Genomic DNA, 24,982 nt, shown 5'->3' on the forward strand with positions numbered 1-24,982 from the left:
CCTTCATACAAAATAACCTGTATTCGAATCTCAGTATTCTATTTAAGAGGTCAAAACTTAAAGTTTGTTAAAATAACTACAGTAAGAGCAGATGTAATGCTGCAGCCCATGAAATAATACAATAAATACCCAAACTGGACTACACAGTAATGATGCAAGTAAAATATTGGTAAGGGAAAGAGTCTGAGGTATAGTCAATAATGTATGCTAAACTATAAGTGTAATAACAAAATCAAAGAAAAATACATACTTAATGCAACTGCTTTGTATTATGTAAATTAAGAAAGGTTTCCATGCTGGGCGGTGGTGGCGCATGCCTTTAATCCTAGCATTCAGGAGGCAGAGACAGATGGATCTCTATGTATTTGAGGTCAGCCTGGTCTAAGAGCAAGTTCCAGGACAGTCAGAGCAACACAGAGAAATCCTTGTCTAGAAAAGCAAAAACAAAAATGTTTTCATAGTATGTAGAATATATTTTTCACCCTTACAGATATTAATAATAAAACAATAACAGAAGTTTATATAAAAGTGCTATGTCACTCTTTACCTGACGGGGGCTGAAGTTCATATCCTTGCTGAGCAGCCCAACCAATGTGATGAAGAAACGGATCTAAGTAGTACAACCAGTGTTCAAACTTGTCAGAACTTCCAAGTCCTTCATAGCGCAGCCTCAGCCGTCCCCCGATGTTCTCCACGACAGTAACAATCCAAGCGCTTAAGGAGTCTCGAAAAGCTTGGCATTCTAGTCTGGACCCAGGAGCAATGAGATCTAAAGGATTCCTTCCATTACGGAGCTACAGGTTAAAAACGTGAAATTGGAGAGATTCATGTTTCTTCTTAAAATTCAAGTTCTAAATTTTGTGAAACTAGTCTTCATACTGTTTTACTCAACCTACAACAGTGGATTAAATTACATTGTCTATAGATGGCCTCCCACAATATCACTTTTGGATGATATGAAAATGTTTATCATAAAGAAAAGCTTACTTATAACACAACAAAATTGTTTTAACAAATATCTCTAATTATTATTTCATTTACTATAGTTTTAAAAATAGAATCTTGTCTCTGATTATGAAAGCAAATAAGACCATCATTAAAGAGAAAATCAAACATGCCTACCCTCTTTTATAATCCTAAAGACCTGAAGAGACCACAGAGAGTAGCTGGTATAAACACTACACCCAAGCCAATATCTACTTCTGCTTCTCTTTGCTATGTTTTTTTCTTTTTTTCAAATCATATGCTGTTTTTCACTTATTAGATTACAGAAATCTTTTTATTAGAGCAGATGTCAGCTTCCCTAGCTTTTAAACTGTTCTTAATATTTTGTATTTATGTGAGCAATAATGTATCTACCTTATCATCCATTCATTTTATTATTTTTATTGCCCTGGGCAAGGATAAAAAATTAATCTAAGTATATTTTTTTTTAATTTGTTTGAAACATGGAAATATCTATCAGCAGAACCTTAACTGGCAACTGATTGAGAAGCTTCTCAGGCACTAAACACGCCACCAAAGTACAACTTCTGATACCACATTTAAATGTTCCGATCCCTATGCTTATGACTCTAATAACAATGATTCTTTTCCTCCTCGCAGTAAATGAGCTATCAGTTTTGGATTCCTTGCAAAAGTTTTCCATACTGGTTGAAGAAGCACTGATACTCACGCCCTCTAGCAAAGACACAGGAGGACCACAGGCTCCTCTCAGGGTCTGCTGTAGAAATGCACCCCAATCAGACACCTTATGTCGGATGCCTAAACAAGGGAGGAAGTAGTTATTATTCATGTCAGCCACTGAACACAAAGAAACCTGACATATAGAAATGACTTAAGGGTAGGCTAATCACTTAAAAATCTCTTTTTGAGCGCTTGAAAAGACAAAACGAAATAGCTACAAAATGTCCTCATTCTTCACTGAGCCATGTGCTAGTTAGTTTTTTGTCGCCTTGGTACAAGCTAGAGTCATCTGGGAAGAAACCTCAATTGAGACAATGCATCCATCACACTGGCCTGTACACAAGTTTGTGGTGCATCTTCTTGACTGATGACAGAGGTGGGAGAGCCCAGTACACTATGGGTGGCAACCCCTCTGAGTAGGTGGTCCTGAGGTACATAAGAAAGCCAGTTGAGCAAACCACGGGGAGCAAGACAGTACAATGTTCCTCCATTGCCTCTGCTTCGGTTCCTGTCTTGGCTTCTCTTAATGGAGTATAGCCAGAGATATACATGAATACCAAATAAGCCCTTTCCTGCTCAAATTGCTTTTGGCCATAGTCTTTATTATATCAATAGAAACCAAATTAAGGCAGCTACTCTCTGGCTCAATAAGAACTGTATCTAAAACAGAGACTATCAGTTGTACACAAAATAATTCCCTTACTTAATGTTATAAAAAAAAAAAAAAATTCCTGGGCTGGAGAGATGGCTCAGAGGGTAAGAGCATTGCCTGCTCTTTCAAAGGTCCTGAGTTCAATTCCCAGCAACCACATGGTGGCTCACAACCATCTATAATGAGGTCCGGTGCCCTCTTCTGGCCTGCAGGCATATACACAGACAGAATATTGTATACATAATAAATAAATAAATAAATAAATAAATAAATAAATAAATAAATCCTACTTCATTTTTATTATAAAAAATTTCAAACATGAGTAAAAAAATACAGAAAGAGGCCTGGGTGTGATGATGTCTGCTTGTAAGCGGGGAGGCTGAGGCAGGCAGATCTATATGTGCTCCAGCCACAAGTTCCAGGCCAGTCAGGGCTACATAATAAAAACCTGTCTCAAAAACAAAAACAACCCACAGTAACAACAACAAAAAACACACACAGAAAAAGGTACAATGAATCTTCATGCAACATAGCTTCAACAACTGTCGCCTCATGCCCAAATGTTTTATCTGGATCAAGAGTTAGCAAACTGTCACTTGTGGGCTAACTCAGACCTGCTTTTTATAAATAACACTTTTCTGGCACATAGCCATGTTGATTACTGATGTAGCAGCCAGCTTCACACTACAAGGGTAGAATGCTGTATCTATGGCGGAGACCATATGAGTGACAGCTAACGCATTCACTATCTGGCCCTGAGCATGAGCAGATCATTTACCAACCCCTGGCCCATACCCTCACAAATTTTACTGCTACCCAATCAAGAACTAATTAGAAGCCAATTTTAAACATCATATAATTTCATCCATATATATTTCACAAAATATTCATGAAATAACTTTAAATTTCTTTATACTTGTGAGTAGTTGTCTCAATGTATATCTCTACACCATGAACATGCAGTGCTCAGAGACACCAAGAGAGGTTGTAGGATCCCCTGGGACAGGAGTTATAGGCTTGCTAGATGGTATATAGATGTTGGGAATTGAACCTGGGTCCTAAAGAAGAGTAGCCAGTGCTCTTAACTGTTGAGCCAACTCTCTAACCCCAAAATAACTTCTTACAAAACCAGAACATTATGCTTATAACAAATTAGTAATTCTTCAAAAGTAAATGTCTAGTCTACATACAAACTTCCTCAATTATATCAAAAATGATTTTTAACTTTTTTGATCTCACTGGGAACCACTTTAAAAAACATGCACTGCAAACAATTTGATATCAAAACTTCTTTTATCTGTAGGTTCAATCTTCTCTTTCCCTTCCCTCAACTTTCTGGTAGAACACTTACTGAGACACACAGCCTCTTAGCACATCATTTTTCAGAATTTGTTTTCACTGGCTGCTTCCTCATGGTGACCCGTTGTCCCATTGCCCCCCGTTTTTGTTCTGATTTTTTGTTTTGTTTTGTTTTGTTTGTCTTCTCAGTGTGTGCATAGGTGTGTTAACAGGGACTGAAGCCAGTTCCTTGTACTTGTGTGTGTATATTAGTAGGGACTGAAGCCAGTTCTTGAAACCCTGTCTCGAAAAACAACAAAACAAAGAAACAAACAAAAGTTAGCCTCGCCTAAAACGCTGTGTAATCTACATAGGAGTAGCCTGACAAGCCTCAAGACTGTGGCCAATCTAAATTTTCTTACAACAATATCCTATCACACCTTGAAAGGGAATATGCTACTACCTTCTGGAACTTCAAGGGTCTTCTTATTCTGCTCACACCAACCAAGGGGATAGAGGCCAGCTTTCCTGATATCACACCAGAAGTCTGCTTTCCGGTCTTCACCATAGCCTTCATAACGGAGTAGAAGTAACTGCTCACAGGCAGTAATGATGGTGGCAACCCAGTAAGTTTCGGGATCTTTTTTCACAGCTACCTCAAGCTTCATCCCAGGAGCAAAGCCATTTTGCAAACGTATGTCCACCTGAAAAAAGAAATGTTATTAGCCACCAGACAAAATGTATTTCATGAGTGTTTTTCTGCCCAAATTCTTTTTTAAGATCTAAAATTTTCAAAGCACTAAATGCCTATAAAACCTTCTCAAAGGAAACCTGAGAAATTCTAATTATAACTCATAACACTAATCAAAAAACCAGAAGTAGCCACAGGGCTCTGTCCACATGGCAGTGATAGAACTTGCTATTTTCAACAACACAGCCAGTCTATTATGATGATAGAAGGTATCTTCTAGAAAGTAATACATTACTAAACATTCACATTTTCATATCCTTCAACATGTCTTCAAGATTTCTATATCACTCAACAACAAAAGGTTTCAGATAACCACAACAGGGAAATGAAAAAAGTATAAAGATATAAATCAGCAGTATTAGTATTATTATGTACAATATTTGCAGGAAGTCCACACTTCTGTCAGCTGTTATAATAAAGTGTTCCAATGTAGACGAAAAGTTACATGGTGACAAAGGTATGGGTTAGCAATTCTTAAGTACATTAAAATTAAGTACTATATTAAGTAATATAAAAGTACTGTGGGAGTAGTTACAAATTCAAAAAAAAGGACAGGGGGTGGATGTGCTGGCACTCACCTTTAATCCCAGGACTTGAGAGGCAGAGGCAGGAAGATCTCCTTAAATTCAAGGCTAGCCTGGTCTACAAAGCACTGGCTTTGTGGGACAGCCAGGGCTACACAAAGAAATCCTGTCTCGAAAAGCCACACACACACACTATCTAATCTCACCCCCAAAAAAGGGGGAGGGAAGACTGGAGTAAATCCTGTCATTGTAGACTGGAATCAGAAGAATCTAAATAAAAACATGAACTGATAGGAAAGCAATGTGGACAAAAGTGCATGTGTATTTCTTAACCCTGAACGTATTTAGTGCCCAAATAGTTTTTATATCATCTTGCAATCAATAAAAGCAAGGGATCATGGAGAAACTACTAGTTACAATTCTGGAAAAATAAAAATAAAGTAGGAGTCTCAAACATCTTGTGATGTCAAACAGAAACAATTAAAAAAGTATGGGGCATGTTAAAAGGAAACACAAGATAGCTAAAAGGATCTCCCAATGGTCACAGTTGCAAATCAAAAGATAAATATAGAACAAAATGGTGGAAAATATCAGCAGGTGGTTCCCAACAACAGTCCCAGTACTCAAGGGACTTAGGCAGGAGGCCTGCCTGGACTACATAATGAAATTATCTCAAAAAACAAAAAGTAAAATGAAAATAATTGTCATCAGACAAGCATCATATAAATATGCACAGCAAGCAAGAATTATTGATAGATGCTAAAACTACTATGATGAAAAACAGTATTTGCATAATCTCAGAGGATCACTCTATACGATTCTTATCAGCTGCAAAAGGCAAAACAGTAACAATACAATGAAGAAAATGGCATATATCACTTTAAATTTATCAAAGTTAATATAACTCCTAAAACATCAATATCACCATTGCATACATATGCTGGATTACATACAAGAAAAGGACTGTATTTCCTTTGGCATGCTTGACATATCTGAATATACACAGTTTAATAAGGGGAAAGTTTCCCAAATCAAAAAATACTGCACAAAATAACTGACATATAATATATATTCTTTAAAAGAGCCAAGTTCATGAAAGGAGACTCCGCTGTGACAAACGAAGCAAATAAGGTGGGTGGGATATAAAGGTACCTGCCACTAAGTTCACCCGAGTTCAATCCCTGGGAGAACTCCAGCAAGCTGTCCTCTGACTTCCAGGCAGGCACTGTGGCACACCCGAACAAATACATGCACGCAAATAAGCAAAAATGTAAAACTTAAAATAATGGAAATGTAGTCAAAAACACTAGAAAAATGAAAATGAAGTCCTAAAATAAGCCAAACAAAGTTCCATGTTGCTGTTGCTTTTTTTTTTTAAAAAAAAAAAATCTAGTTTTCTTATGATTAAAAGTTACAATATAGTGTGAAGCTTACATTCAAAACTTGGTTTTTGTCTTTTCATTCACCAGATTTTACACTGTCACTCTAGGATGGGTCTACCATGCTAAGAACTGATGAGTCTCAAGACTCGAGACAGAGCATGCTCCTTCTGAGGATTCTGTTCTGTATTTCCAAGGGAACCACTACTCCAATATGCAGGGAATTTCCTGAAACCAGGGCACTGTAAGTCATTCAACCCTTAAACAGAGTCAATTAAATCTGTGCTGCCCACAACTGAATTGTACCAATAAGAATTTCTGAGTTCAGCCAGGCTGTTGTGGCACACACCTTTATCCTAGCACTTGGGAAAAGCAGGCGGGTCTTTGTGAGTTCACGGCCAGCCTGGTCTAAAGAGCTAGTTCTAGGAAAACTAGGGATGTTACACAGAGACTCCTGCTGTTTTAGAAAAGAAAAAAAAAAAAGAATTTCAAAGTTCAAAAACCAAGGATACTTGAGTTTCTATCCTAAGAGTATGCTCTTCCTCTTCCTCTCCTACCACCCACAGCCCAACAGCCTGCAGAGTCTCCTGGAATGCCTCAGCTAGGGGCTTTACTGGACAAATTGAAATAAGTTTTTTCTCTAATTTTAAGAATTAGTACTACTGATAGATTGGTCTGCTTCTGTCTACTCTTCAATAAAAGACTTCCTTTCAATGAGTCTCCATCTCCCAAGTGGCCACTTGGTAGCATAGGCTTTTTCCTTTGGGAAAGCTGAGCTCAGGTAGAGCCCCTTCATTTGTGGGTTTGGCACAATTATCTACAGGTATTATGCAGTATCTCAATCCTCACTTACAGTGCCAGGGAAATTTTGTTGAAAAAATAAAATATTCTGAACACAGAGCCACATTATTACATGTGTTTTTCATGATTTTACCATTCCCCTAATGGGCCTCAAATATAAAAACAAACCTACCCAATGTTCCTCTCTCCTCACCCCATTCCTCACAATTAAAAAACCCTGCAAAACTGAATGTGTAAAAAATACTGCCCATCACTGAAAAGCATCCCCAAAAACCAAAACATTCTTTCTTACAGTGTTAACTCTGCATTTTTATTATTCATCTGCCAAGCACTGGGATTACAGGTGTGCCGTTATGCCCTTTTTATGGGGGTTCCAAAAATCTGAATTAAGGTCTTCATACTTGTAAATTAAACACTGTATTGACTGGGCTGTCTTCCCAGTCCCAGGCTTCCTGTTTTCACACATCTGTCTCAGTGTACACTGTTCACACACGCACCCTGCAAAAAGGGCAAATTTTCTTGATGATGATAGCAGGAAGAAAGAAAAGGGAAAATCATTTACATTTTTTTTTCAAATTTCCTAACTTTTCTGTTTTGTTTTTTAAGATAGGGTTTCTCTGTAGCTTTGGAGCCTGTTCTGGAACTAGCTCTGTAGACCAGGCTGGCCTCAAACTCACAAAGATCCGCCTGTCTCTGCCTCCCGAGTGCTGGGATTAAAGGCATGTGCCACCACCGCCTGGCTCAAACACCCTAACTTAAAAGAATTCTGAGTTCACTTATGTAGAAAGTGGTACCAGCGAGTAGGTGTTGCTATGACAGGTCTAACCATACTTTTTTTGTGGAATAGGGAAGACTTTGGGACTCTGGACTAGGAAAGTGGTTGAATGCTAAAAACAGGGCTTACTTACTGGGTATACTAGTAGGAGCTTAAAAGACAACAGCACTAAGGACCAATGTGAACTATAGAGGCCCCACTCTAAGAGGTTTCGGAGGTTACAATATTATCAACTGGGATAGAGACCATTCTTATAATATCTTGGCACATTCTCATGGCTGCATTTTGCTCTTGTCCTAAGAATATTCCTGAAACTAAATGTAAGAGTTTTTGACTAATTTCATTGGCAGAGGAGAGTTCAAGACAGTCAGATACTGACTCTGTTGCTTGTTATATGTATTTGCTCATATGCAGATTCACAATGAAAAAAATCAAACAAGGCAAAATGAAATACAAAATATATAGTTTAAGGCGAAAGAGCACGAGGAAATTTAATGTTGAAGCCATGGTTTGTGATGAAAGAATAAGGAGAAATGGAATAAAGGGAGTGGTGCCCTCAGGGCAAGACAGCTAAACCTGAATCAAACTTGTGAAAAGGCCTAAGGCAGCAGTTTTCAATTGGCAGATCACCACCCTTTAGGGACTGAATGACCTTTCCACAGTGGTTACATATCAGATATCTTGAATATTAGATTTTACACTACAGTTCATAACAGTAGCAAAAATTGCAGTTACGAAGTAGCAACGAAAATAATTTTATGGCTGGGGTGGGGGAGAGGTCACCACAACACCAGGAACTGTATTAAAGGGTTGCAACTTTAGGAAGGTTGAGAACCACTGGCCTAAGGAATTATCTGTTCCTAAAAAAAACAACTGCAAATCAAAGCTTATGAAAATATAACTCAAGAAGGGGCCAGGAGGCCAGGGCCCATCCCAGGTGGCAGTAGAATTTAGAGGCATCTGCCATCTATCTCTGGCTTTAGAGTCAAGAAGGATAAAGGAGTAAAGGGGTCACAGAAACAGCATCCCTCAGGGGTTAGGCAACGCTGCTGAGGCCAGGTGTAGGGCAGGCCCAGAGAGAGCACTGTGAAAGTAAAAAATGTGCTGGGCCCGAAGATGGTAAAGACGCCAAAACTATGGGATATCTTCCAAGGACAACTGCAAACAGAGAGTGGAACCAGCCCAAGGGAGGGATGTTGGAGGCAACAAAGCTGGAAGGACAGAGCCATCTAAGCCCTAATATCAGACACAGAACAACAAGGTCTGGAATTTGTCCTGCTAGGTTTCAACCTTGCTTGGTCAGTATTTCCTTACTCTGCCTCCTTTCCTCCCTTTTAGAATGGTAATGTGTATTTCCTGTCATTGTACATCAGAAGTATGTAATTTGCTTTTTGCTTTTATCCAGAGTTATAAATTAAGAGATTGACTTGAGTCTCAGAAGAAACTGGATTTTAAACAGTCCTGAGACTCAAAGACTGTGAAGCTCTGAAGGTGAACTAATGCATTATGCATTTTGCATTCTGCTATGGCTAGAGGCCTACTGGCTAGAATGAGACTGCTCCCTAAAGGACCCCAGCTGCTATGAGTGTTTGGGAAGGGTTAGGAGATGTGGTCTTGTTGGAGAAGGTGTGTCACTGGGATAGGCTCTGACGTGTCGAAAGCCCACACCATTCTCAGTTTTCTCTCGGCCCCATGGTTGTTGTCTCAACAATATGAGCTCTTAGCCTACCTGCTGCCCCACCACAATAATCACAGACCTCTGAAATTCTGAGTCTCCAACAAGTTCTTTCTGTAAGCTGCCTTGGCTATGGTGCTTTGTCACAGCAGTAGAAAAGTGACTAAGACACAATACAAAGATTAAAAGAAAAGGGGTAAGCCAGGCATGGTGGCAAACATCTTTATTCTCAGCAGTAGGGGAAAGCACATTGATCTCTCTAAATCTGAGCCCAGCAAGTTCCAACACAGCCAGGGTTACAAAGTGAGACCCTGTCCCAGGAGAAAAAAGTAAAAAAGTCAAGAGGTGTTGCCTACATGTTTAAACGATGCATAGGGAACTGTGGTGGAGCCTGTCTCGTCTAGATAATCCTCCCAGCTGAATTCTTCTACTTCTACACCAGGCACAGGATCTGCAAAACAAAACAACAACACAAAGTTGCATCTCAAAGTAAACACAGGTATATAAACAAAATTTACTATAGGACAAATTCATTGATCTTATACAAAAAAATTAAATACTTTTTGTCTTAATAGCAAGTTCCCTAAGTGCACTGACTGTCAATTTAATTCAACATAATTAATTTAATTCATCTGATATACATGCTTGGTGTGGTGGTTTGAGTAAGAATGGATCCCACAGGCTCATATAATTAGATGCTTGATCATTAGGGAGTAGCACTATTTGACAGGGATTAGGACACTGGAATGGATGTGGCCTTATTGGAGGAAAAGTGTCACTGGGGGTGGGTTTTAGGGTTTCAAATACTCAAGTCAGACCTAGTGTCTCTTCCTTTTTTCCTGCAGCCTATTGGTCGGGATGTAGAACTCTCAGCTACCTCTCCAGCATTATGCCTGCCTGTATGCTGCTTTGCTTCCCACCATGACAATAATGGATTAAAACCTCTGAACTGTGCACCAGCCTCAATTAAATGTTTTTCTTTTCTGAAAATTGTTTTTATTGAGCTATATATTTTTCTCTGCTTCCCTCCCTTTCTATCCTCTCCCATAATCCCCATGCTCCCAATGTACTCAGGAGATCTTGTCTTTTTCTACTTCCCATGCAGATCAGATCCATGTATGTCTAAATGTTTTCCTTTTGAAGAGTGGTCATGGTCATGTTTGTCTCTTCACAGCAATAGTCCACTGACTAAGACACTGGGAAAGCAAGAAATATGAAGTTTCCACAAATGAAGCATTTGAAACTAGTGTGAATATGAAACTATTCAAATTACTCTGAACTCAAATATAGTATCTAATACCAACATTTAGGATTCTTAGTAGACATTTCAAATTTAAACTGTGAACCTGCTACTAGCTAATATTTTCACTCAGTCTAGAAAGTGTGAACTTACTTTTGGTCCCCTCCTTCTTTATTCAGCCCTGATATACAATCCAATGAAGCATATCCTATCTCTATTTCTCATGAAGCCCACTGCTATCTCTAGAGCAAGGTCTATCCACCTTTACCTCCACCCACCTAAGACTGAAAAGACTTGAAAGGATCTGAGCTACCCTTCCACTTTCTATGAACCAGCTCACAACTCTCTGTGGGCACTGCACTCACATGCACAAATCCACATACAATCACACAAATATACATAATTTAAGATTAACCCCAAAATCTCTGTAAAGGGTGGGGACTAGAAGCTTCTTCCTTGATGACTAGTTTCCACATTACTAGAAGGTGCTACAGAGGTTGTAGAAGAGAAAAGTTATCAATTTTACTCAACCATGAGCCCAATAAGTTTCACTACCAACCTTTTGGTTAAGATGTGCCTACTAGGGCTAGAAAGATGATGGCTCAGCAGGTAAGATCACAGGTTGCTCTTCCGGACCACCTAGGTTCAATGCCCAACACCCACATGGCAGCTCACAACCGTCTATAACTCCAACTCCAGGCATCTGACATCTTCACACCAAATGCACATAAAATAAATTTAAATAAGTTTTAAAAAAAAGGATGTGCCAACCCATGACTAGTCCAACTTGAGGTCCATGCCACCAGAGGGAGCCTATGTCTGATACTGTCTGGATGGCCAAGAACCAGAGGCAGGGCAGTCCAGAGACCCAGGACAGAACTAAATATAACTGGGAAAAAATGTCTATGAAATCATTCCTAATCATATTCTGATGTACTCATAGATTCGTGCCCAACCCAACTGTCATCAGACGCACATCATTCAGCAACTGACTGGAGCAGATGGAGAGTCCCATAGCCAAACACCAGGCAGAGCCAGGGGGACCCTGCAGAAATGGGCAGAAAGGATTGCAGGAGAGAAGCCAAAGGGGCCAATGACACCATGAGAACATGACCTACAGTGTGGGATTTCCCTCTGTATGCTGTGATTACCATTAATGAATAAAGAAATTGTGTTCGCCTGTTGATAGGACAGAACTTAGATAGGCAGGGAAAATTAAACTGAATGCTGGGAGGAAGAAGGTAGAGTCAAAAGAGAAGCCATGGAACAGCCACCAGAGACAGACCTGCTGAAACTTTGCTGGTAGGTCACGACCTCGTGGTGATGCACAGATTAATGGAGATGGGTTAAATTAAGATGTAAGAGTTAGCCAATAAGAAGGTAGAACTAATGAGCCAAGCATTGATTTAACTAATACAGTTTTTGTGTGATTATTTTGGGGCTAAGCAGCCTCCCCCAACACTACAGAATCAATTAGCATGGCTCTTAGGGGCTCACAGAGACTGAAGCGACTCAAAAATGCATAAAGGGTCTGTGCTAGGTCCTTTGCATATATCTTATGGTTGTGTAACTTAGTGTGCTTATAGGACTCCCAACAGTGGGAATGGAGGGTGTCTCTGACTCTTTTGCCTGTGCTTAGGGCCCTTTTCCTCCTACTGGGTTGCATTATCCAGCCTTGATATGAGGGTTTATGCCCAGTCTTATTATATATTGTTAGACCATGTTCAGTGGATATCCCTGGGTGATGAACTCTTTTCTTTTTTTCTTTTTTAAAAAAGAAGGAAAACTGGAAGAGTTGTTCTGGGAGAGAGGGGAGGTAGGGGGAATGATGGCGGAAGGGAGTAGAGGAAGATGAAATTCTAGTCAGGTAGTAAAGTAATATGAGAGAAGAATAAAAAGATATGCCCACTGGTGCACTAATGACATGACTTTTATGGAGACAGCCAATTGCTTTCTGATTGGATGTGAGACCTGCTTCACAGGGAGAAAATTCATACTTATACCATAAATGTGGTCAAAAGTTCATGGCTGGGGAGATCAAATACCTAGTAGGGAAATCTCCCTCTTTTGTTTTGCTGGATGAATATACTATGTCCATTAAATCACCTTATAAGTATATTTATTTAGGCCCACAGAGCAGTGATACTATCTATCTTTTTGTTATGGATAGACGTTACTTCCAAGACTTGTACCTGGCCAAAGCGCTAAAAATAAATAAATGCTCAGGCCTAAATGAGGCCTAGATATTATCTACTCTGTGAGGCTCAGGGAGCAGGATGGAAAGGGGAAGAACAGAGGATGCTGTGGAGTGCTGTCTTCATGGCACGGCTGTCACATTCATGACTTCACAGTAGCTGCGATCACCATGTACAAACCGCACAAGCCTGGGCCCAACAATGTCTGTAATGGAGGGAAAGGGGCCCAGGAGGTTCTACCCTTCCCTGAGGAGCTAGAGGCAGACAGTGGCTGATGGAGGAGGAAGAGACTTATTTGTCAGTGGTGTAGTCAATGGTAAATTGCCTAAGCTGCTGTAAATAATTTCTCACCAGTGCTCTTATAAGCAAGATTAATTAAACTCACTGGATCACCAAAAGAAGGGGTATGAAAGTAAACTGGGAACTAGTGGGAAAAAGGAGACAAAAGAGTATAATAGGGGACAAATATGGCTAAAGTGCAGTTTATACATGTGTGAAAATTGCCATAATGAAATGAAACCTATTACTATATATAATTAATATGCATGAATTAAGAAAAAATGTAGAAGCTGGGCAGTGGTGGCACACACCTTTAATCCAGCACTTGGGAGCAGAAGCAGGTGGATCTCTGAGTTCAAGGCCAGCCTGGTCTACAAGAGCTAGTTCCAGGACAGGCTCCAAAGCTACAGAGAAACCCTGTGTTGAAACACCAAAAAAAAAAAAAAAAAAAAAAAAAAAGGGAGAACATAAAAATGGTAGGGCCACCATGGATGACAGTATGACATCTTATCACTAAGCCTATCGTTTGCAAATTGCACTCAAGACTGTAGGATGCTCAGTCCCACATACAGCATCTACATCACACTGCTTCGTCCTCAGCACTCAGACACTCAGAGACTGTGAAGCTGCAACTTCATCAAGCACAAATCCAAACTGGTCAAAACTGCAGAACAGATGCAGGAGGGGCTCACAATACCATCAGCTGAAGAGGTATTAGGAAGTAATGGCTGCTGGAGGAGAGTCAGTTTTCTTTGGCTGCAAGCCCTGAGAGGTTGCCCATGGTCTAGCAGATGCCCTAACCTGTGCACACATAGGCTAAGTGGACTCACTAGATTTTTAAAAAGAGCACAAGAAATTAAGAGGGAAAAAAAAGCTAGGGGTTTTGGAAGAGTTGGAGGGGAGGGAGTAGACAATGGATTTAATCAAAATACACATTCAGTAAAACCAAAAGACCATACAAAAGCAAGATCTAAACAACCAAATATGGATGAACCAGAAGAAAATGATCTAGCCAGGTGGTGGTGGCGCATGCCTTTAATCCCAGCACTTGGGAGGCAGAGGCAGGCGGATCTCTGTGGGTTCGAGACCAGTGTGGTCTACAAGAGCTAGTTCCAGGACAGGCTCCAAAATCACAGAGAAACCCTGTCTCGAAAAACCAAAAGAAAAGAAAAAAGGAAGAAAATGATCTAAAAAAATAACCTCAAGAGAATGTTTGAAATTCTTAAAGATGAAATGAGAAATTAACTTAAAGAAATGGAGGAAAAAACAAACAAAAAATTGGGAGATATCAGCAAATCACTTAAAGAAAACCAAGAAAAAGAACTCAAACATATAAAAGAAACTACTCAGGACTTGAAAACTGAGATAGAAAAAAATAAAACACAAGCCAAAGGAATTATAGAAACAGAAATCTTGACAAAAAGATCAGGAACCACATATGCAAGCATGAACAACAGAATATAAGAAATGGAAGAGAGAATCTCAAGTGCTGAAGATAAAAGAGAGGAAATAGACTCATCAGTTAAATAAGACATTAAATCTAACAAAGGCTTAACGCCAAATATCCATGAAATATGGGACACCATAAAAAGGCCAAATCTTGGAATAATAGGTATAGAAGAAGTTCAATTCAAAGGCACAGAAAATTCATTTAACAAAATCATAGAAAACTTTCCCTACCTAAAGAAAGATATGCCTATGAAGATACAAGAACACCAAATAGACCAGATCCAAAAAAAGTCCTCTTGCCACATAATAATCAAAACACTAAACATACAGAGTAAAGAAAGAATATTAAGAGCTGCAAAGGAAAAAGGCCAAGTAACATATAAAGGTAGACCTATCAGAATTACCCTGACTATAGGCAGAGTAGACAGAACTGAATGCAGGGAAGAAGGGCAGACAGAGAGCCGCCATGGAGCTGCCAGGTCAGACATGTTAAATCTTTCCCAGTAAGCCACGACCTCGTGGTGTTATACAGATTATTAGAAATAGGTTAAATAAAGATGTGAGAGTTAGCCAATAAGAGGCTAAACATAATGGGCCAGGCAGTGATTTAATTAATACAATTTCTGTGTGATTATTTCGGGTGTAAACTAGCAGGGTGGCCAGGACCTAAAGCAGGCCCTCTCACACAACAGATTGATGCTCCAACGTGGTAAACTGACTCCACATAAAATGTGAGAGAGCTTTAAAAAGAATATAGAGTTTAACACAGCTTCTTGCTGTTTGCTGGCGGCTTGCCTCAGCTGCTTTAAGGGAGATTTTCCTGATTCAGCTGTAGTGGGAAAAAAAGCCGCACAGTTTTAAAATGCTGGCTTTCTGGGGTATGCTGCTAGCACAGCTACTGTCTCTTGCAGGAGTCAGAGCATTTGGATGGGGTTTGTAAGTAAAGTGCTATGGTTTGATGGCAACTGGACTTGCTGTATGCCTGAAAGGGAGGCACTGCTCGTGGCTCAGAGGCACAACTGACTCACAGGCACAAGCAGCTTTGCTACGCCAGCGGTGCAGTGCACACGGCTCAGAGGCACAAGCGGTTCCGCCATGTTGGACTAGGTGGGGCAAGCAGGCAGTACCTGTATTTGACCTGGGATTGTCGCAGCTTAGATTCTTAAAAGTTTAGCATTCTAAAAGTGCAAAGCAAAAGTGTTCCTGGACAGTAAAGGATTACAGATTCAGAATAGGACAGATTCAGACATAAGTGACTTCTAAATGGGTCACAATGTTGAATAAATGTACGGAGGCTTGGGAGAGAGAAGGAAAAGAGTATAAGAGAGTCATAAAATAAAGTTAGTGCTTTAAAAAAAAGGATAAAGTCTTTAAAGAAACAGAGTACAGATAATCAGAGATTAAAAAAATAAGCTACGTAAAAATGGAAAATTCACAGAGTCTGGATTATGTGTATTATTGTGTTTTCTTTAAATTTTTTGACTGTGAAGGAGCTAAGTACAGAGAGATGTTTCATTTATTTATTTTTTATTTATTAAAAATTTCCAGCTCCTCCCCTCTTCCTATTTCCCTCTTACTCCCCTCCCCCTCCCTCTCCAGACCTAAGACAAGTCAGGGTACCCTGCCCTGTGGGGACTCCAAGGTCCTCCCCCTCCATCCAGGTCTAGGAAGGTGAGCATCCAAACAGACTAGTCTCCCAAAAAACCAGTACATGCAGTAGAATCAAAACCCAGTTGTTGCCTTCTCAGTCTGTCAGCCACATTCAGAGAGTCCAGTTTGATCACATGCTCGTTCAGTCCCAGTCCAGCTGGCCTTGGTGAGCTCCCATTAGATCAGTCACATCGCAGAGACACGTTTCATTGTGTGGGATGCTAAGCTAAACCAGCATGGATATTATAAAGGTAATATGACTTCAGAATTAGGGTATAAGAATATGGTGTTTTGGAAAAGTGGTTCTTCTTTTGTTTTCATAGAGGATGAGACCCTGTGGATTGCTTCTGGACCAATATGATATGACAGACCACGCCCTCCTGAAAGGTTTCCTTAAACACCCTCAAAAACTTACTTTATCAACTGCTGACTGAGATTAACCTAGCACATAGGATACACTATGAAAGACCTAATTAACAGCGCCCCCATACAGCACATAGCAGTTTGGAGAGAAAAAAACTGCACCCATATTCCCAAATATTGTTTATAAATTTTTTTTACATTTCATTTAGATATAATATAGATAATATGGCATTTAAAATGATTTAATAACTTAGGACTTTTCATGACCATGAGACACGTCTGTACCTGAAAGCACTAATCTACTTCAAGAGGAAGATGGGCACCAAAGAGGCTCCTTATGGAGTTGGTTAGCCATCTGGGCAAGAAACTGCTCTTGCCTGGACTGATGCATGAACTGGACATGAAGAACCTGTGGAGAGATGACTGCTGAACTTGCCTAAAGATGAGAAGATCCTTCAGAGTTCCTAATTCATAAAAGAGTCTGCAAGACATTCTGCAGGACACAGAAAAAAATGACTGAACTGTCTTTAAAATTTTCTGCTTCATGAAAATGTCTGCTGGATACTACGGGCCCGTAGGCTAAAGATGGATGCCCCGATGGTACAGAAGAACTTTAGATGACTGTACAGGCAGCAAGATGTCTTTGTCATTTCTAGAGTTTTGGAAATTGCTTACAATGTACTTCCTGTTTAATTAAGTAATATTATATCCTTCTGGAGTCTTTGATGGAGTTGAAGAACGAATAGTTATTATTATAGTTTTCCTTAGATATGATACAAGATAAAGTAGATATAAATATGGTAACTGTAGTTCTTGCTTGATAACTGTTTTGTTATATGTAATTTCACTATGTTAAAGTTAAAACCTTCCTTTTTGTTTAAACAGAAAAAGGGGAAATGATGTAGGAGGTTCTTCTGTCTATGTGTTGCTTTTACTGGCTGAATAAAGAAACTGCCTTGGCCTTTTGATAGGTCAAAACTTAGGCAGGCGGAGTAGACAGACTGAATGCTGGGAAGAAGGGCAGACAGAGATCTGCCATGGAACTGCCAGGTCACACATGCTAAATCTTTCATGGTGTTATGCAGATTATTAGAAAAGGGTTAAGTCAAGATGTGAGAGTTAACCAATAAGAGGCTAGACATATTGGGCCAGGCAATGATTTAATTAAACAAACAAACAAAAAAGAATACACCTGACTTCTCAGTGGAAACAATGAAAGTCAGAAAGTCATGGTCAAGCATTATGCAGACATTAAGAGACCACAGATGCCAGCCCAGACTACCACACCCAGCAAAACTGTTGATCACCATAGGAGGACAAAACAAGATATTCCATGACAAATCTAGATTTGACCAATACCTAGCCACAAACCCAGACCTACACAAAATATTAGAAGGAAAACTCCAACCCAAGGAAGATGGCTACACCAACAAAAACACAGAAAATTGATGATCTCATTACAGCAAATCCAGAAAAAAAAATGCACAAATTAACATCACCAATGATGAAAACTAAATTAACAGGAGATAGCAACCACTGGTCATCAATATCCCTTAATGTAAATGAACTCAACTCATCCATAAAAAGGCACAGGCTAACAGATTGGATATGAAAACAAAATCCATCCCTCTTCTGCATACAACAAATGCATCTCAACCTCGAAGACAGACATCGTCTCAGAGTAAAGGTTGGGAAAAAAATATACCAATCAAATGGACCTAAGAAACAAGCGGGTGTAGCTATTCTAATATCTAACAAAATAGACTTCAAGCTAAAATCAGTCAAAAGAGACAAAGAAGGACATTTTATATTAGTCACAGGAAAAATCCATCAAGAGAAAATTTCAATACTGAACATCTATGCCCCAAATACAAGGGCACCCTCATATATCAAAAAACACTTTTAGGGCTGGAGAGATGGCTCAGCGTTTAAGAGCATTGCCTGCACTTCCAAAGGTCCCGAGTTCAATTCCCAGCAACCACATGGTGGCTCACAACCATCTGTAATGAGGTCTGGTGCCCTCTTCTGGCCTTCAGGCATACACACAGACAAAATATTGTATACATAATAAATAAATGTATTAAAAAACACTTTTAAAGTTTAAATCATATATTAAACCACACACACTAGTAGTGGGAGACTTCAACACTCCCCTCTTACCACAGGAGAGATCAATCAGACAAAAAATGAACAGAGAAATAAGAGAACTAACAGATGTTATGACTCAAATGGACTTAACAGACATCTATAGTATATTCCATCCAAACCACAATCCCAGAGACCTTAGACAACAATGCAGACACTAAGAGTTATATAGACATAATCTACATGGGAAGTAGAAAGTATAAAAAGACAAGATCTCCTGAGTAAATTGGGAGCATGGGGACCTTGGGGGAGGATTGAAGGGGAAGGGGAGAGGCAGGAAGGGGAGCAGAGAAAAATATAGAGCTCAATAAATATCAATAAAAAATGTTAAGACAAAAAATACACTCATTGGCATTTTTTCTCCCAAAATAGATTACTGTATCCATAATTACTGACAATAACTTATTTGCAATAGCTAAAAATTAGAAAAATCAAAATGAATGAAAACATAAGTACAATACATTCATGAAATGTGACTCATAATACAAAGTAACAAATTGTAGCTGGCAAGATGGCTCAAGAGGCAAAGGCATTTGCTACCTGAGTTCAATCATTAGGGCTCACATGGTGGAAGACAAGAACCTACTCTCCCAAGCTGTCCTCCCATCTTTACATGTAAGCCATGTCATGCTCACACCACACAAATTATACATAAAAATTAAGTAATTAATTAGTTTTTTAAAGTTAATAAACTTTGACATGCAAGAGTGTCAACTCATCAAAAGTTATTTCGGGGAAAAACGTCAAATGGTCATATACTAACTTTATTCATGAGGCAGGCATCTTTAAATGGCAAAATTACAAAGACAGCAGATTAAAAAGTATAGTGAGGGGGCTGGACAGATAGCTCAGTGGTTAAATGAGCTGACTGTTCTTCCAGAGGAAGCTCACATGGTGGCTCACAACTGTCTCTAATTCCAGTTCCAGGGAACCTTATCAATGCCCATAAAATATTTTATATAACAGTTACATGAGAGAAACTGAATGAAGGGTAACATGGGAACCTATTGACACTATCTTTGCAACTTCCTATGAATTCAAAATATTTAAAAGCAATTATAAAGTAATCAGCAAAGTACAATTATGTAGAAAATGCGGCCTGTTAATAAAAACTTTTTTTATTTTCAGCAAACAGTAGTTGTAGTCCCTAGTGCCAGGCCCAGAGACAGCAATGAAAACTGTATGACTTCAAAGGGCTGTTAGTTTAGTGGTAGAAAAGACAAGTCAGACAAAGTGACACAGGCATCTGCACTCTGGAGAGGGGTTTAGCAGAACCGATACCTGCATCCAGCTGCTGCTCCCCGTTCATCTCCACAGCATATGGGCTGGCTCCTCCCCAGGCCAAGGATAGGTTGAGGCTCTGCTACGATAGGACGATGATCTGAGGTTTCAAGTTTCTGTTCAATGGGCATCCAAGGATCTAAACAAAGGTGTTTTTAGAAAGTTACAAACATGGCCAGCATTTGATTGGGTTGAGAGGACAGAGAAAAGAAAATCACTTAGAGGATGTAGGTTTACAGTGGTGGGGACATGGCATCTTTTCCAAATGTGAAGTTTGTCTAATGAGTATGAATACCCAGAGGAGTGTACAAGAAGACTGTAACAGCCTTAACAGCTAGGGATTACAATAAATTGTGTTTGAAGAGATGGCTCAACAGTTATGAGCACTGACTGATGACTTCAGGACCCAGGTTCAAGTCCCAGTACCCATATGGTGGTTCACAACCACCTGTAACTCCAATTCCAGGGCATCTCGATGCCTTCTGGCCTCCTTGGGCATCAGGCACGATGACACACACCTTTATTCCCGGGACTCAGTGAGAGGCAGGCATTTTGTGAGTTTTAAGCCAGCCTGGTCTATATGGCAAGTTTCAAAACAGCCAGAGCTACATACTGACAACCTGTCTCAAGGAAAAGAAAAAAGAAAGAAAAAAAGTTTTACTGGAATAGAATCCACACAGGAGATGTACAATCTAGTAATTTTTAATTAAATTTACAGAGGACTTAGCTATTACCATATACCAGTCTTAGAATATCTGTGTCGGCCGGGCGGTGGTGGCACACGCCTTTAATCCCAGCACTCGGGAGGCAGAGGCAGGTGGATCTCTGTGAGTTCGAGACCAGCCTGGTCTACAAGAGCTAGTTCCAGGACAGGCTCCAAAACCACAGAGAAACCCTGTCTCGAAAAACCAAAAAAAAAAAAAAAAAAAAAAGAATATATCTGTGTCATCCTGAAAAGAGACTTCATGCTCATGCTCACTAAGCACACTAAAAGGTGACCGTCATCATCATGAGCTCACAGGTACAGAACAATTATCATACCTGCCCTGGAGCCAATAGCTAGCAAGCAGCAGAACCAGACTTTTAACCAAGAAGGGTATCTACATTTCATATCCTTAATTACTGTATTATCTCTGAAATCAAAGCAAATGATGATGACTTTGAACTCCTAATGCTCCTGGCTGTGCCTTCTGAATGGTGGGATGCATGGTTGTTATGGTTAATTCTAAGAAAGAAAATTCAATAAGTATTTGTCAGGTAGTAGAGGGGGAAAACCCACTAAGATATTTTAATTTGCATACCTATTCCAATTCAAAAGACATATACTTTTAAAATCTGCTGTTAAATATGGTGGATGTCCAACTGTTCAGATTTACAGCTCTAACTCTGCTCCTGGCAGGTATAAGTCACTAAAAGCCACTCCATTTCCTGTTTCTTCTCTCTCAACAGTACTCAACCATCATTCCCTGCATACGTCTGCTTTAGAGATTAAATTAAACTAGTGTTCAAATTTGTCAAATAAACTTGATTTCAGGATAAAAATCTTCTGCTGATTTATTAGGTTGTTTCTCCTGATTATTTTTATTGTTGCTAATTTACTGCTACATGTCTAAAAAAATTAAAAATTAAAGTCTGACAAAGTCCAGGTTTTAAAGCACTGACAGACAAATCTTAGTCACCTATATAAACTAAATTAAATTTGATCAAAATGTAATCTTTTCAAGATTATGTAAATTCAATTACCAATAGAGTATCTGTCTTAGCTCAAAAATTGGCACTAAGAAATGCATTAAACGCCTAAAATTATTTCTTCTTAGGAACAGGTTCTTCTAATGCCCAGGCAAGACTTTATATCAAGACTTAAGTGATTCTCCTAGAATTCTCTCAAATATTAACACACTTGGCAAACAATGAGAAAATGTTAAGGAAAACATGGCACAAGAATATAAACATGTAAAATAGTCATTAAGTGTCTTGTTTTGAGACTATGTCTCTCTATAGAGCCCTGGCTGCCCTAGAATTTATAAAGTCAGGTTTGCCTTCAACTCAGAGATCTGCCTGCCTCTGCCTCCCTAACCTCTGTTGTGGTTAAAAGGCGTGCCAACACACCCATTCATTAAAAGTGTTATTAATGAAACATTTTTATTCTCAATCAAATTCCAAAGGAAGTGTTTTACTTTATTGATATGCTAATTCTTTAAGAGGACATGCATATCCAAAAGGTGAGAATGTAGACAGGGGCTGAGGATATAGCATAGTGATAGATCATTTGTCAAGCAGAGACACCCTGGATTTGACTCCATTAACAAGAAAAGAGCAATAACAAAACAACAATAACACACATACATGTATGGCTTAGGGTTGATAAAGCAATTGCGTAGATGGAAGTTTCTGTAAAGATTTGTCACTCGAGGCTGGGTGGTGGCGGCACATGCCTTTAATCCCAGCACTTGGGAGGCAGAGGCAGGCAGATCTCTGTGAGTTCGAGGCCAGCCTGGTCTACAAGAGCTAGTTCCAGGACAGGAACCAAAAGCTACAGAGAAACCCTGTCTCGAAAAATTAAAAAAAAAAAAAAAAGATTTGTCACTCGTATTGTTTTACTAAAATGCTGTTTGGTCAGTAGTCAGGCAGGAAGTATAGGTGGGGCAAGCAGAGTAGGAGAATTCTGGGAAGAGGAAAGGTAGAGACACAGTCACCAGCCAAACGTAGAGGAAGCAAGATGATAATAAAAAGGTACCAAGCCATGTGGCTAAACACAGATAAGAATTATAGGTGAATTTAAGTTGTAAGAACTAGTTAGTAATAAGCCTGAGTTATAGGTCAAACAGTTTATAATTAATATAAGCCTCTGTATGTTTATTTTGAAATGAACAGCTGAGGGACCAGGCAAGACAGAAACTTCCATCTACAGGAATAGCCAACAGTTTCCTCATTGGATTTAAGGCCTGCTATACAGGGAGAAACACTACCTAGTACTGTAAATATGGCCAATAATTCGTGGCTGGGAAGCACACATGACCCAGGGATGAACCCATTACTATTATTTTGCTAAATGAACATAATATCAACTTGCTCTCTAATTTGTATCTCTCTACTCACAGATTAGTGAAGCTCTCAAATCTCAGATCAAATCAGGAGGAATTGTGCAGTGGCTAGTAGTAGAAGCTCACACCTGATCAGGAGTGTTGGTGGCATGCTCAGTCACAATGCACCATCTATTCTACTTATTTTTTTATTTTTATTTTATGGGTATGAGTGTTTTGTCTGCATATATGTGCCTGAGGAGGCAGAACAAGAGAACCCTGGAATTGGGTGGGTGCTGGGAAGTGAACCTGGGTATTCTTTTAAGAGAAGCAAGTGCTCATAACTCTGAGCCCAATCTCCAGCCCAAATGGGATTTATCAATACTACATAAAACTCTACCCCAAGGCTTAGGGACCATCAAGGAGGAGGGGAGAAAAAGACTATAAGAGCAAGAGGTCAAGAGAGGACCAAAGCAAAACACTCTTCTGAACATGACAGAACTGCTATTCTCATAAACTCACAATAGCTGTGTCTGCATAAGATCAAGCCAGTCAACGGCCTAGCATGGAGGAAAAAATGGTTCATGAGCCCCTATCCCTGAAGAGCTATGGATAGTTGATGACCTCTCTGAGAGGAAGAGTCAGTTTTCTTTAAAGATGTGGCTCCTGGTAGATCAACCATGCTTCAGTGGATGGATAAGACCCAGAAATATATGGGCAGCACAAACTAGACTCTAGGATGTTTTCTTTTGTAAAGAGGAAGTTGAAATGGGTATAGAGGGGCGGGGTGAATTTGGGAAGAGATAGGGATGAAAATATGATTAAAATTCTATTTATGAAATTCTCAAATTTATAAAAATATTTTTAGAAAACTACCTTGTTCTTGAATATTTACAGCAACATTATTCATAATAGATAAATGGTAAAAATTATTCAAATGTTTACCAATCAATTAATGGATAAATAAAATGTGGGGTATCTAAGACAATGAAATCTAAATAATCCACACAAAAAAATATAATACTACTACATTTTATGATGTGATATGGTGGTTTAAACAGGTATGGCCCACACAGATTTTTTTTTTTTGGTTTTTCGAGACAGGGTTTCTCTGTGGTTTTGGAGCCTGTCCTGGAACTAGCTCTTGTAGACCAGGCTGGTCTCGAACTCACAGAGATCCACCTGCCTCTGTCTCCCAAGTGCTGGGATTAAAGGTGTGCACCACCATTGCCCGGCGAAACTTTGAATTTATGAAAAAATATGATCATATCAGCTATAGGAGATTTGTCATTTCTCTAGCTTATAAAATAGTGGGATAAATAAATGATTTTAAAATGCTTATCAACTTTGGATACTATGAACAAAAATTTCAAAAATCATAATTTAATAATCTTAATATTTCATAGAAGTAGGTACTAATTAGTAATTGCTGTGGAAATGGCTGTAAAATACTCAATAGTGTGAACCAGGAACTTGTAAATTTATCAGAACTACATTTCCAGTATTATTATAGAATAGTTAATATAGTATTTATGCCTGAGACTTTTTCTTTTTTTCTTTTGGTTTTTTGAGACAGGATTTCTCTGTAGCTTTGGAGCCTGTCCTGGAACTCCCTTTGTAGATCAGGCTGGACTAGAACTCACAGAGATCCGCCTGCCTCTGCCTCCCGAGTGCTGGGATTAAAGGCGTGCGCCACCACCGTCCGGCTGCCTGAGACTTTTTAAAATGTGTTTTAAAACTTAGAAAAATTGACATTCGAGGGCCTTTACTAGAAAATTCGTGTCACAATTGATACCTAAAAATATTAGCATAGGGGCTGGAAAGATGGTTTAGCAG

At 39.3% G+C, this 24,982-nt stretch overlaps 1 protein-coding gene across 4 annotated transcripts in view; it reads right to left on the reverse strand.

Annotated features, from left to right (window-relative positions):
• Sfmbt1 (Scm like with four mbt domains 1) overlaps nt 1–24,982 on the reverse strand; it is a 102,203-nt gene that overhangs the window by 30,494 nt on the left and 46,727 nt on the right. For all 4 annotated transcript variants that reach the window (XM_050158148.1, XM_050158149.1, XM_050158147.1 and 1 more), the window contains 5 exons: nt 20,124–20,262; nt 9,878–9,972; nt 4,080–4,320; nt 1,676–1,764; nt 548–794 (listed from right to left, as the gene is read on the reverse strand). In XM_050158148.1, coding sequence (XP_050014105.1) covers nt 548–794; nt 1,676–1,764; nt 4,080–4,320; nt 9,878–9,972; nt 20,124–20,151 — 700 coding nt within the window. In that variant the 5' untranslated portion in view covers nt 20,152–20,262. The remainder of the gene's footprint in view (nt 1–547; nt 795–1,675; nt 1,765–4,079; nt 4,321–9,877; nt 9,973–20,123; nt 20,263–24,982) is intronic.

This window comes from Alexandromys fortis, unplaced genomic scaffold, assembly GCF_014885135.2.
Source record: "Alexandromys fortis isolate MF-2015 unplaced genomic scaffold, M_Fortis_MF-2015_v1.1 scaffold_106, whole genome shotgun sequence".
In the NCBI taxonomy this organism is placed as follows: domain Eukaryota; kingdom Metazoa; phylum Chordata; class Mammalia; order Rodentia; family Cricetidae; genus Alexandromys; species Alexandromys fortis.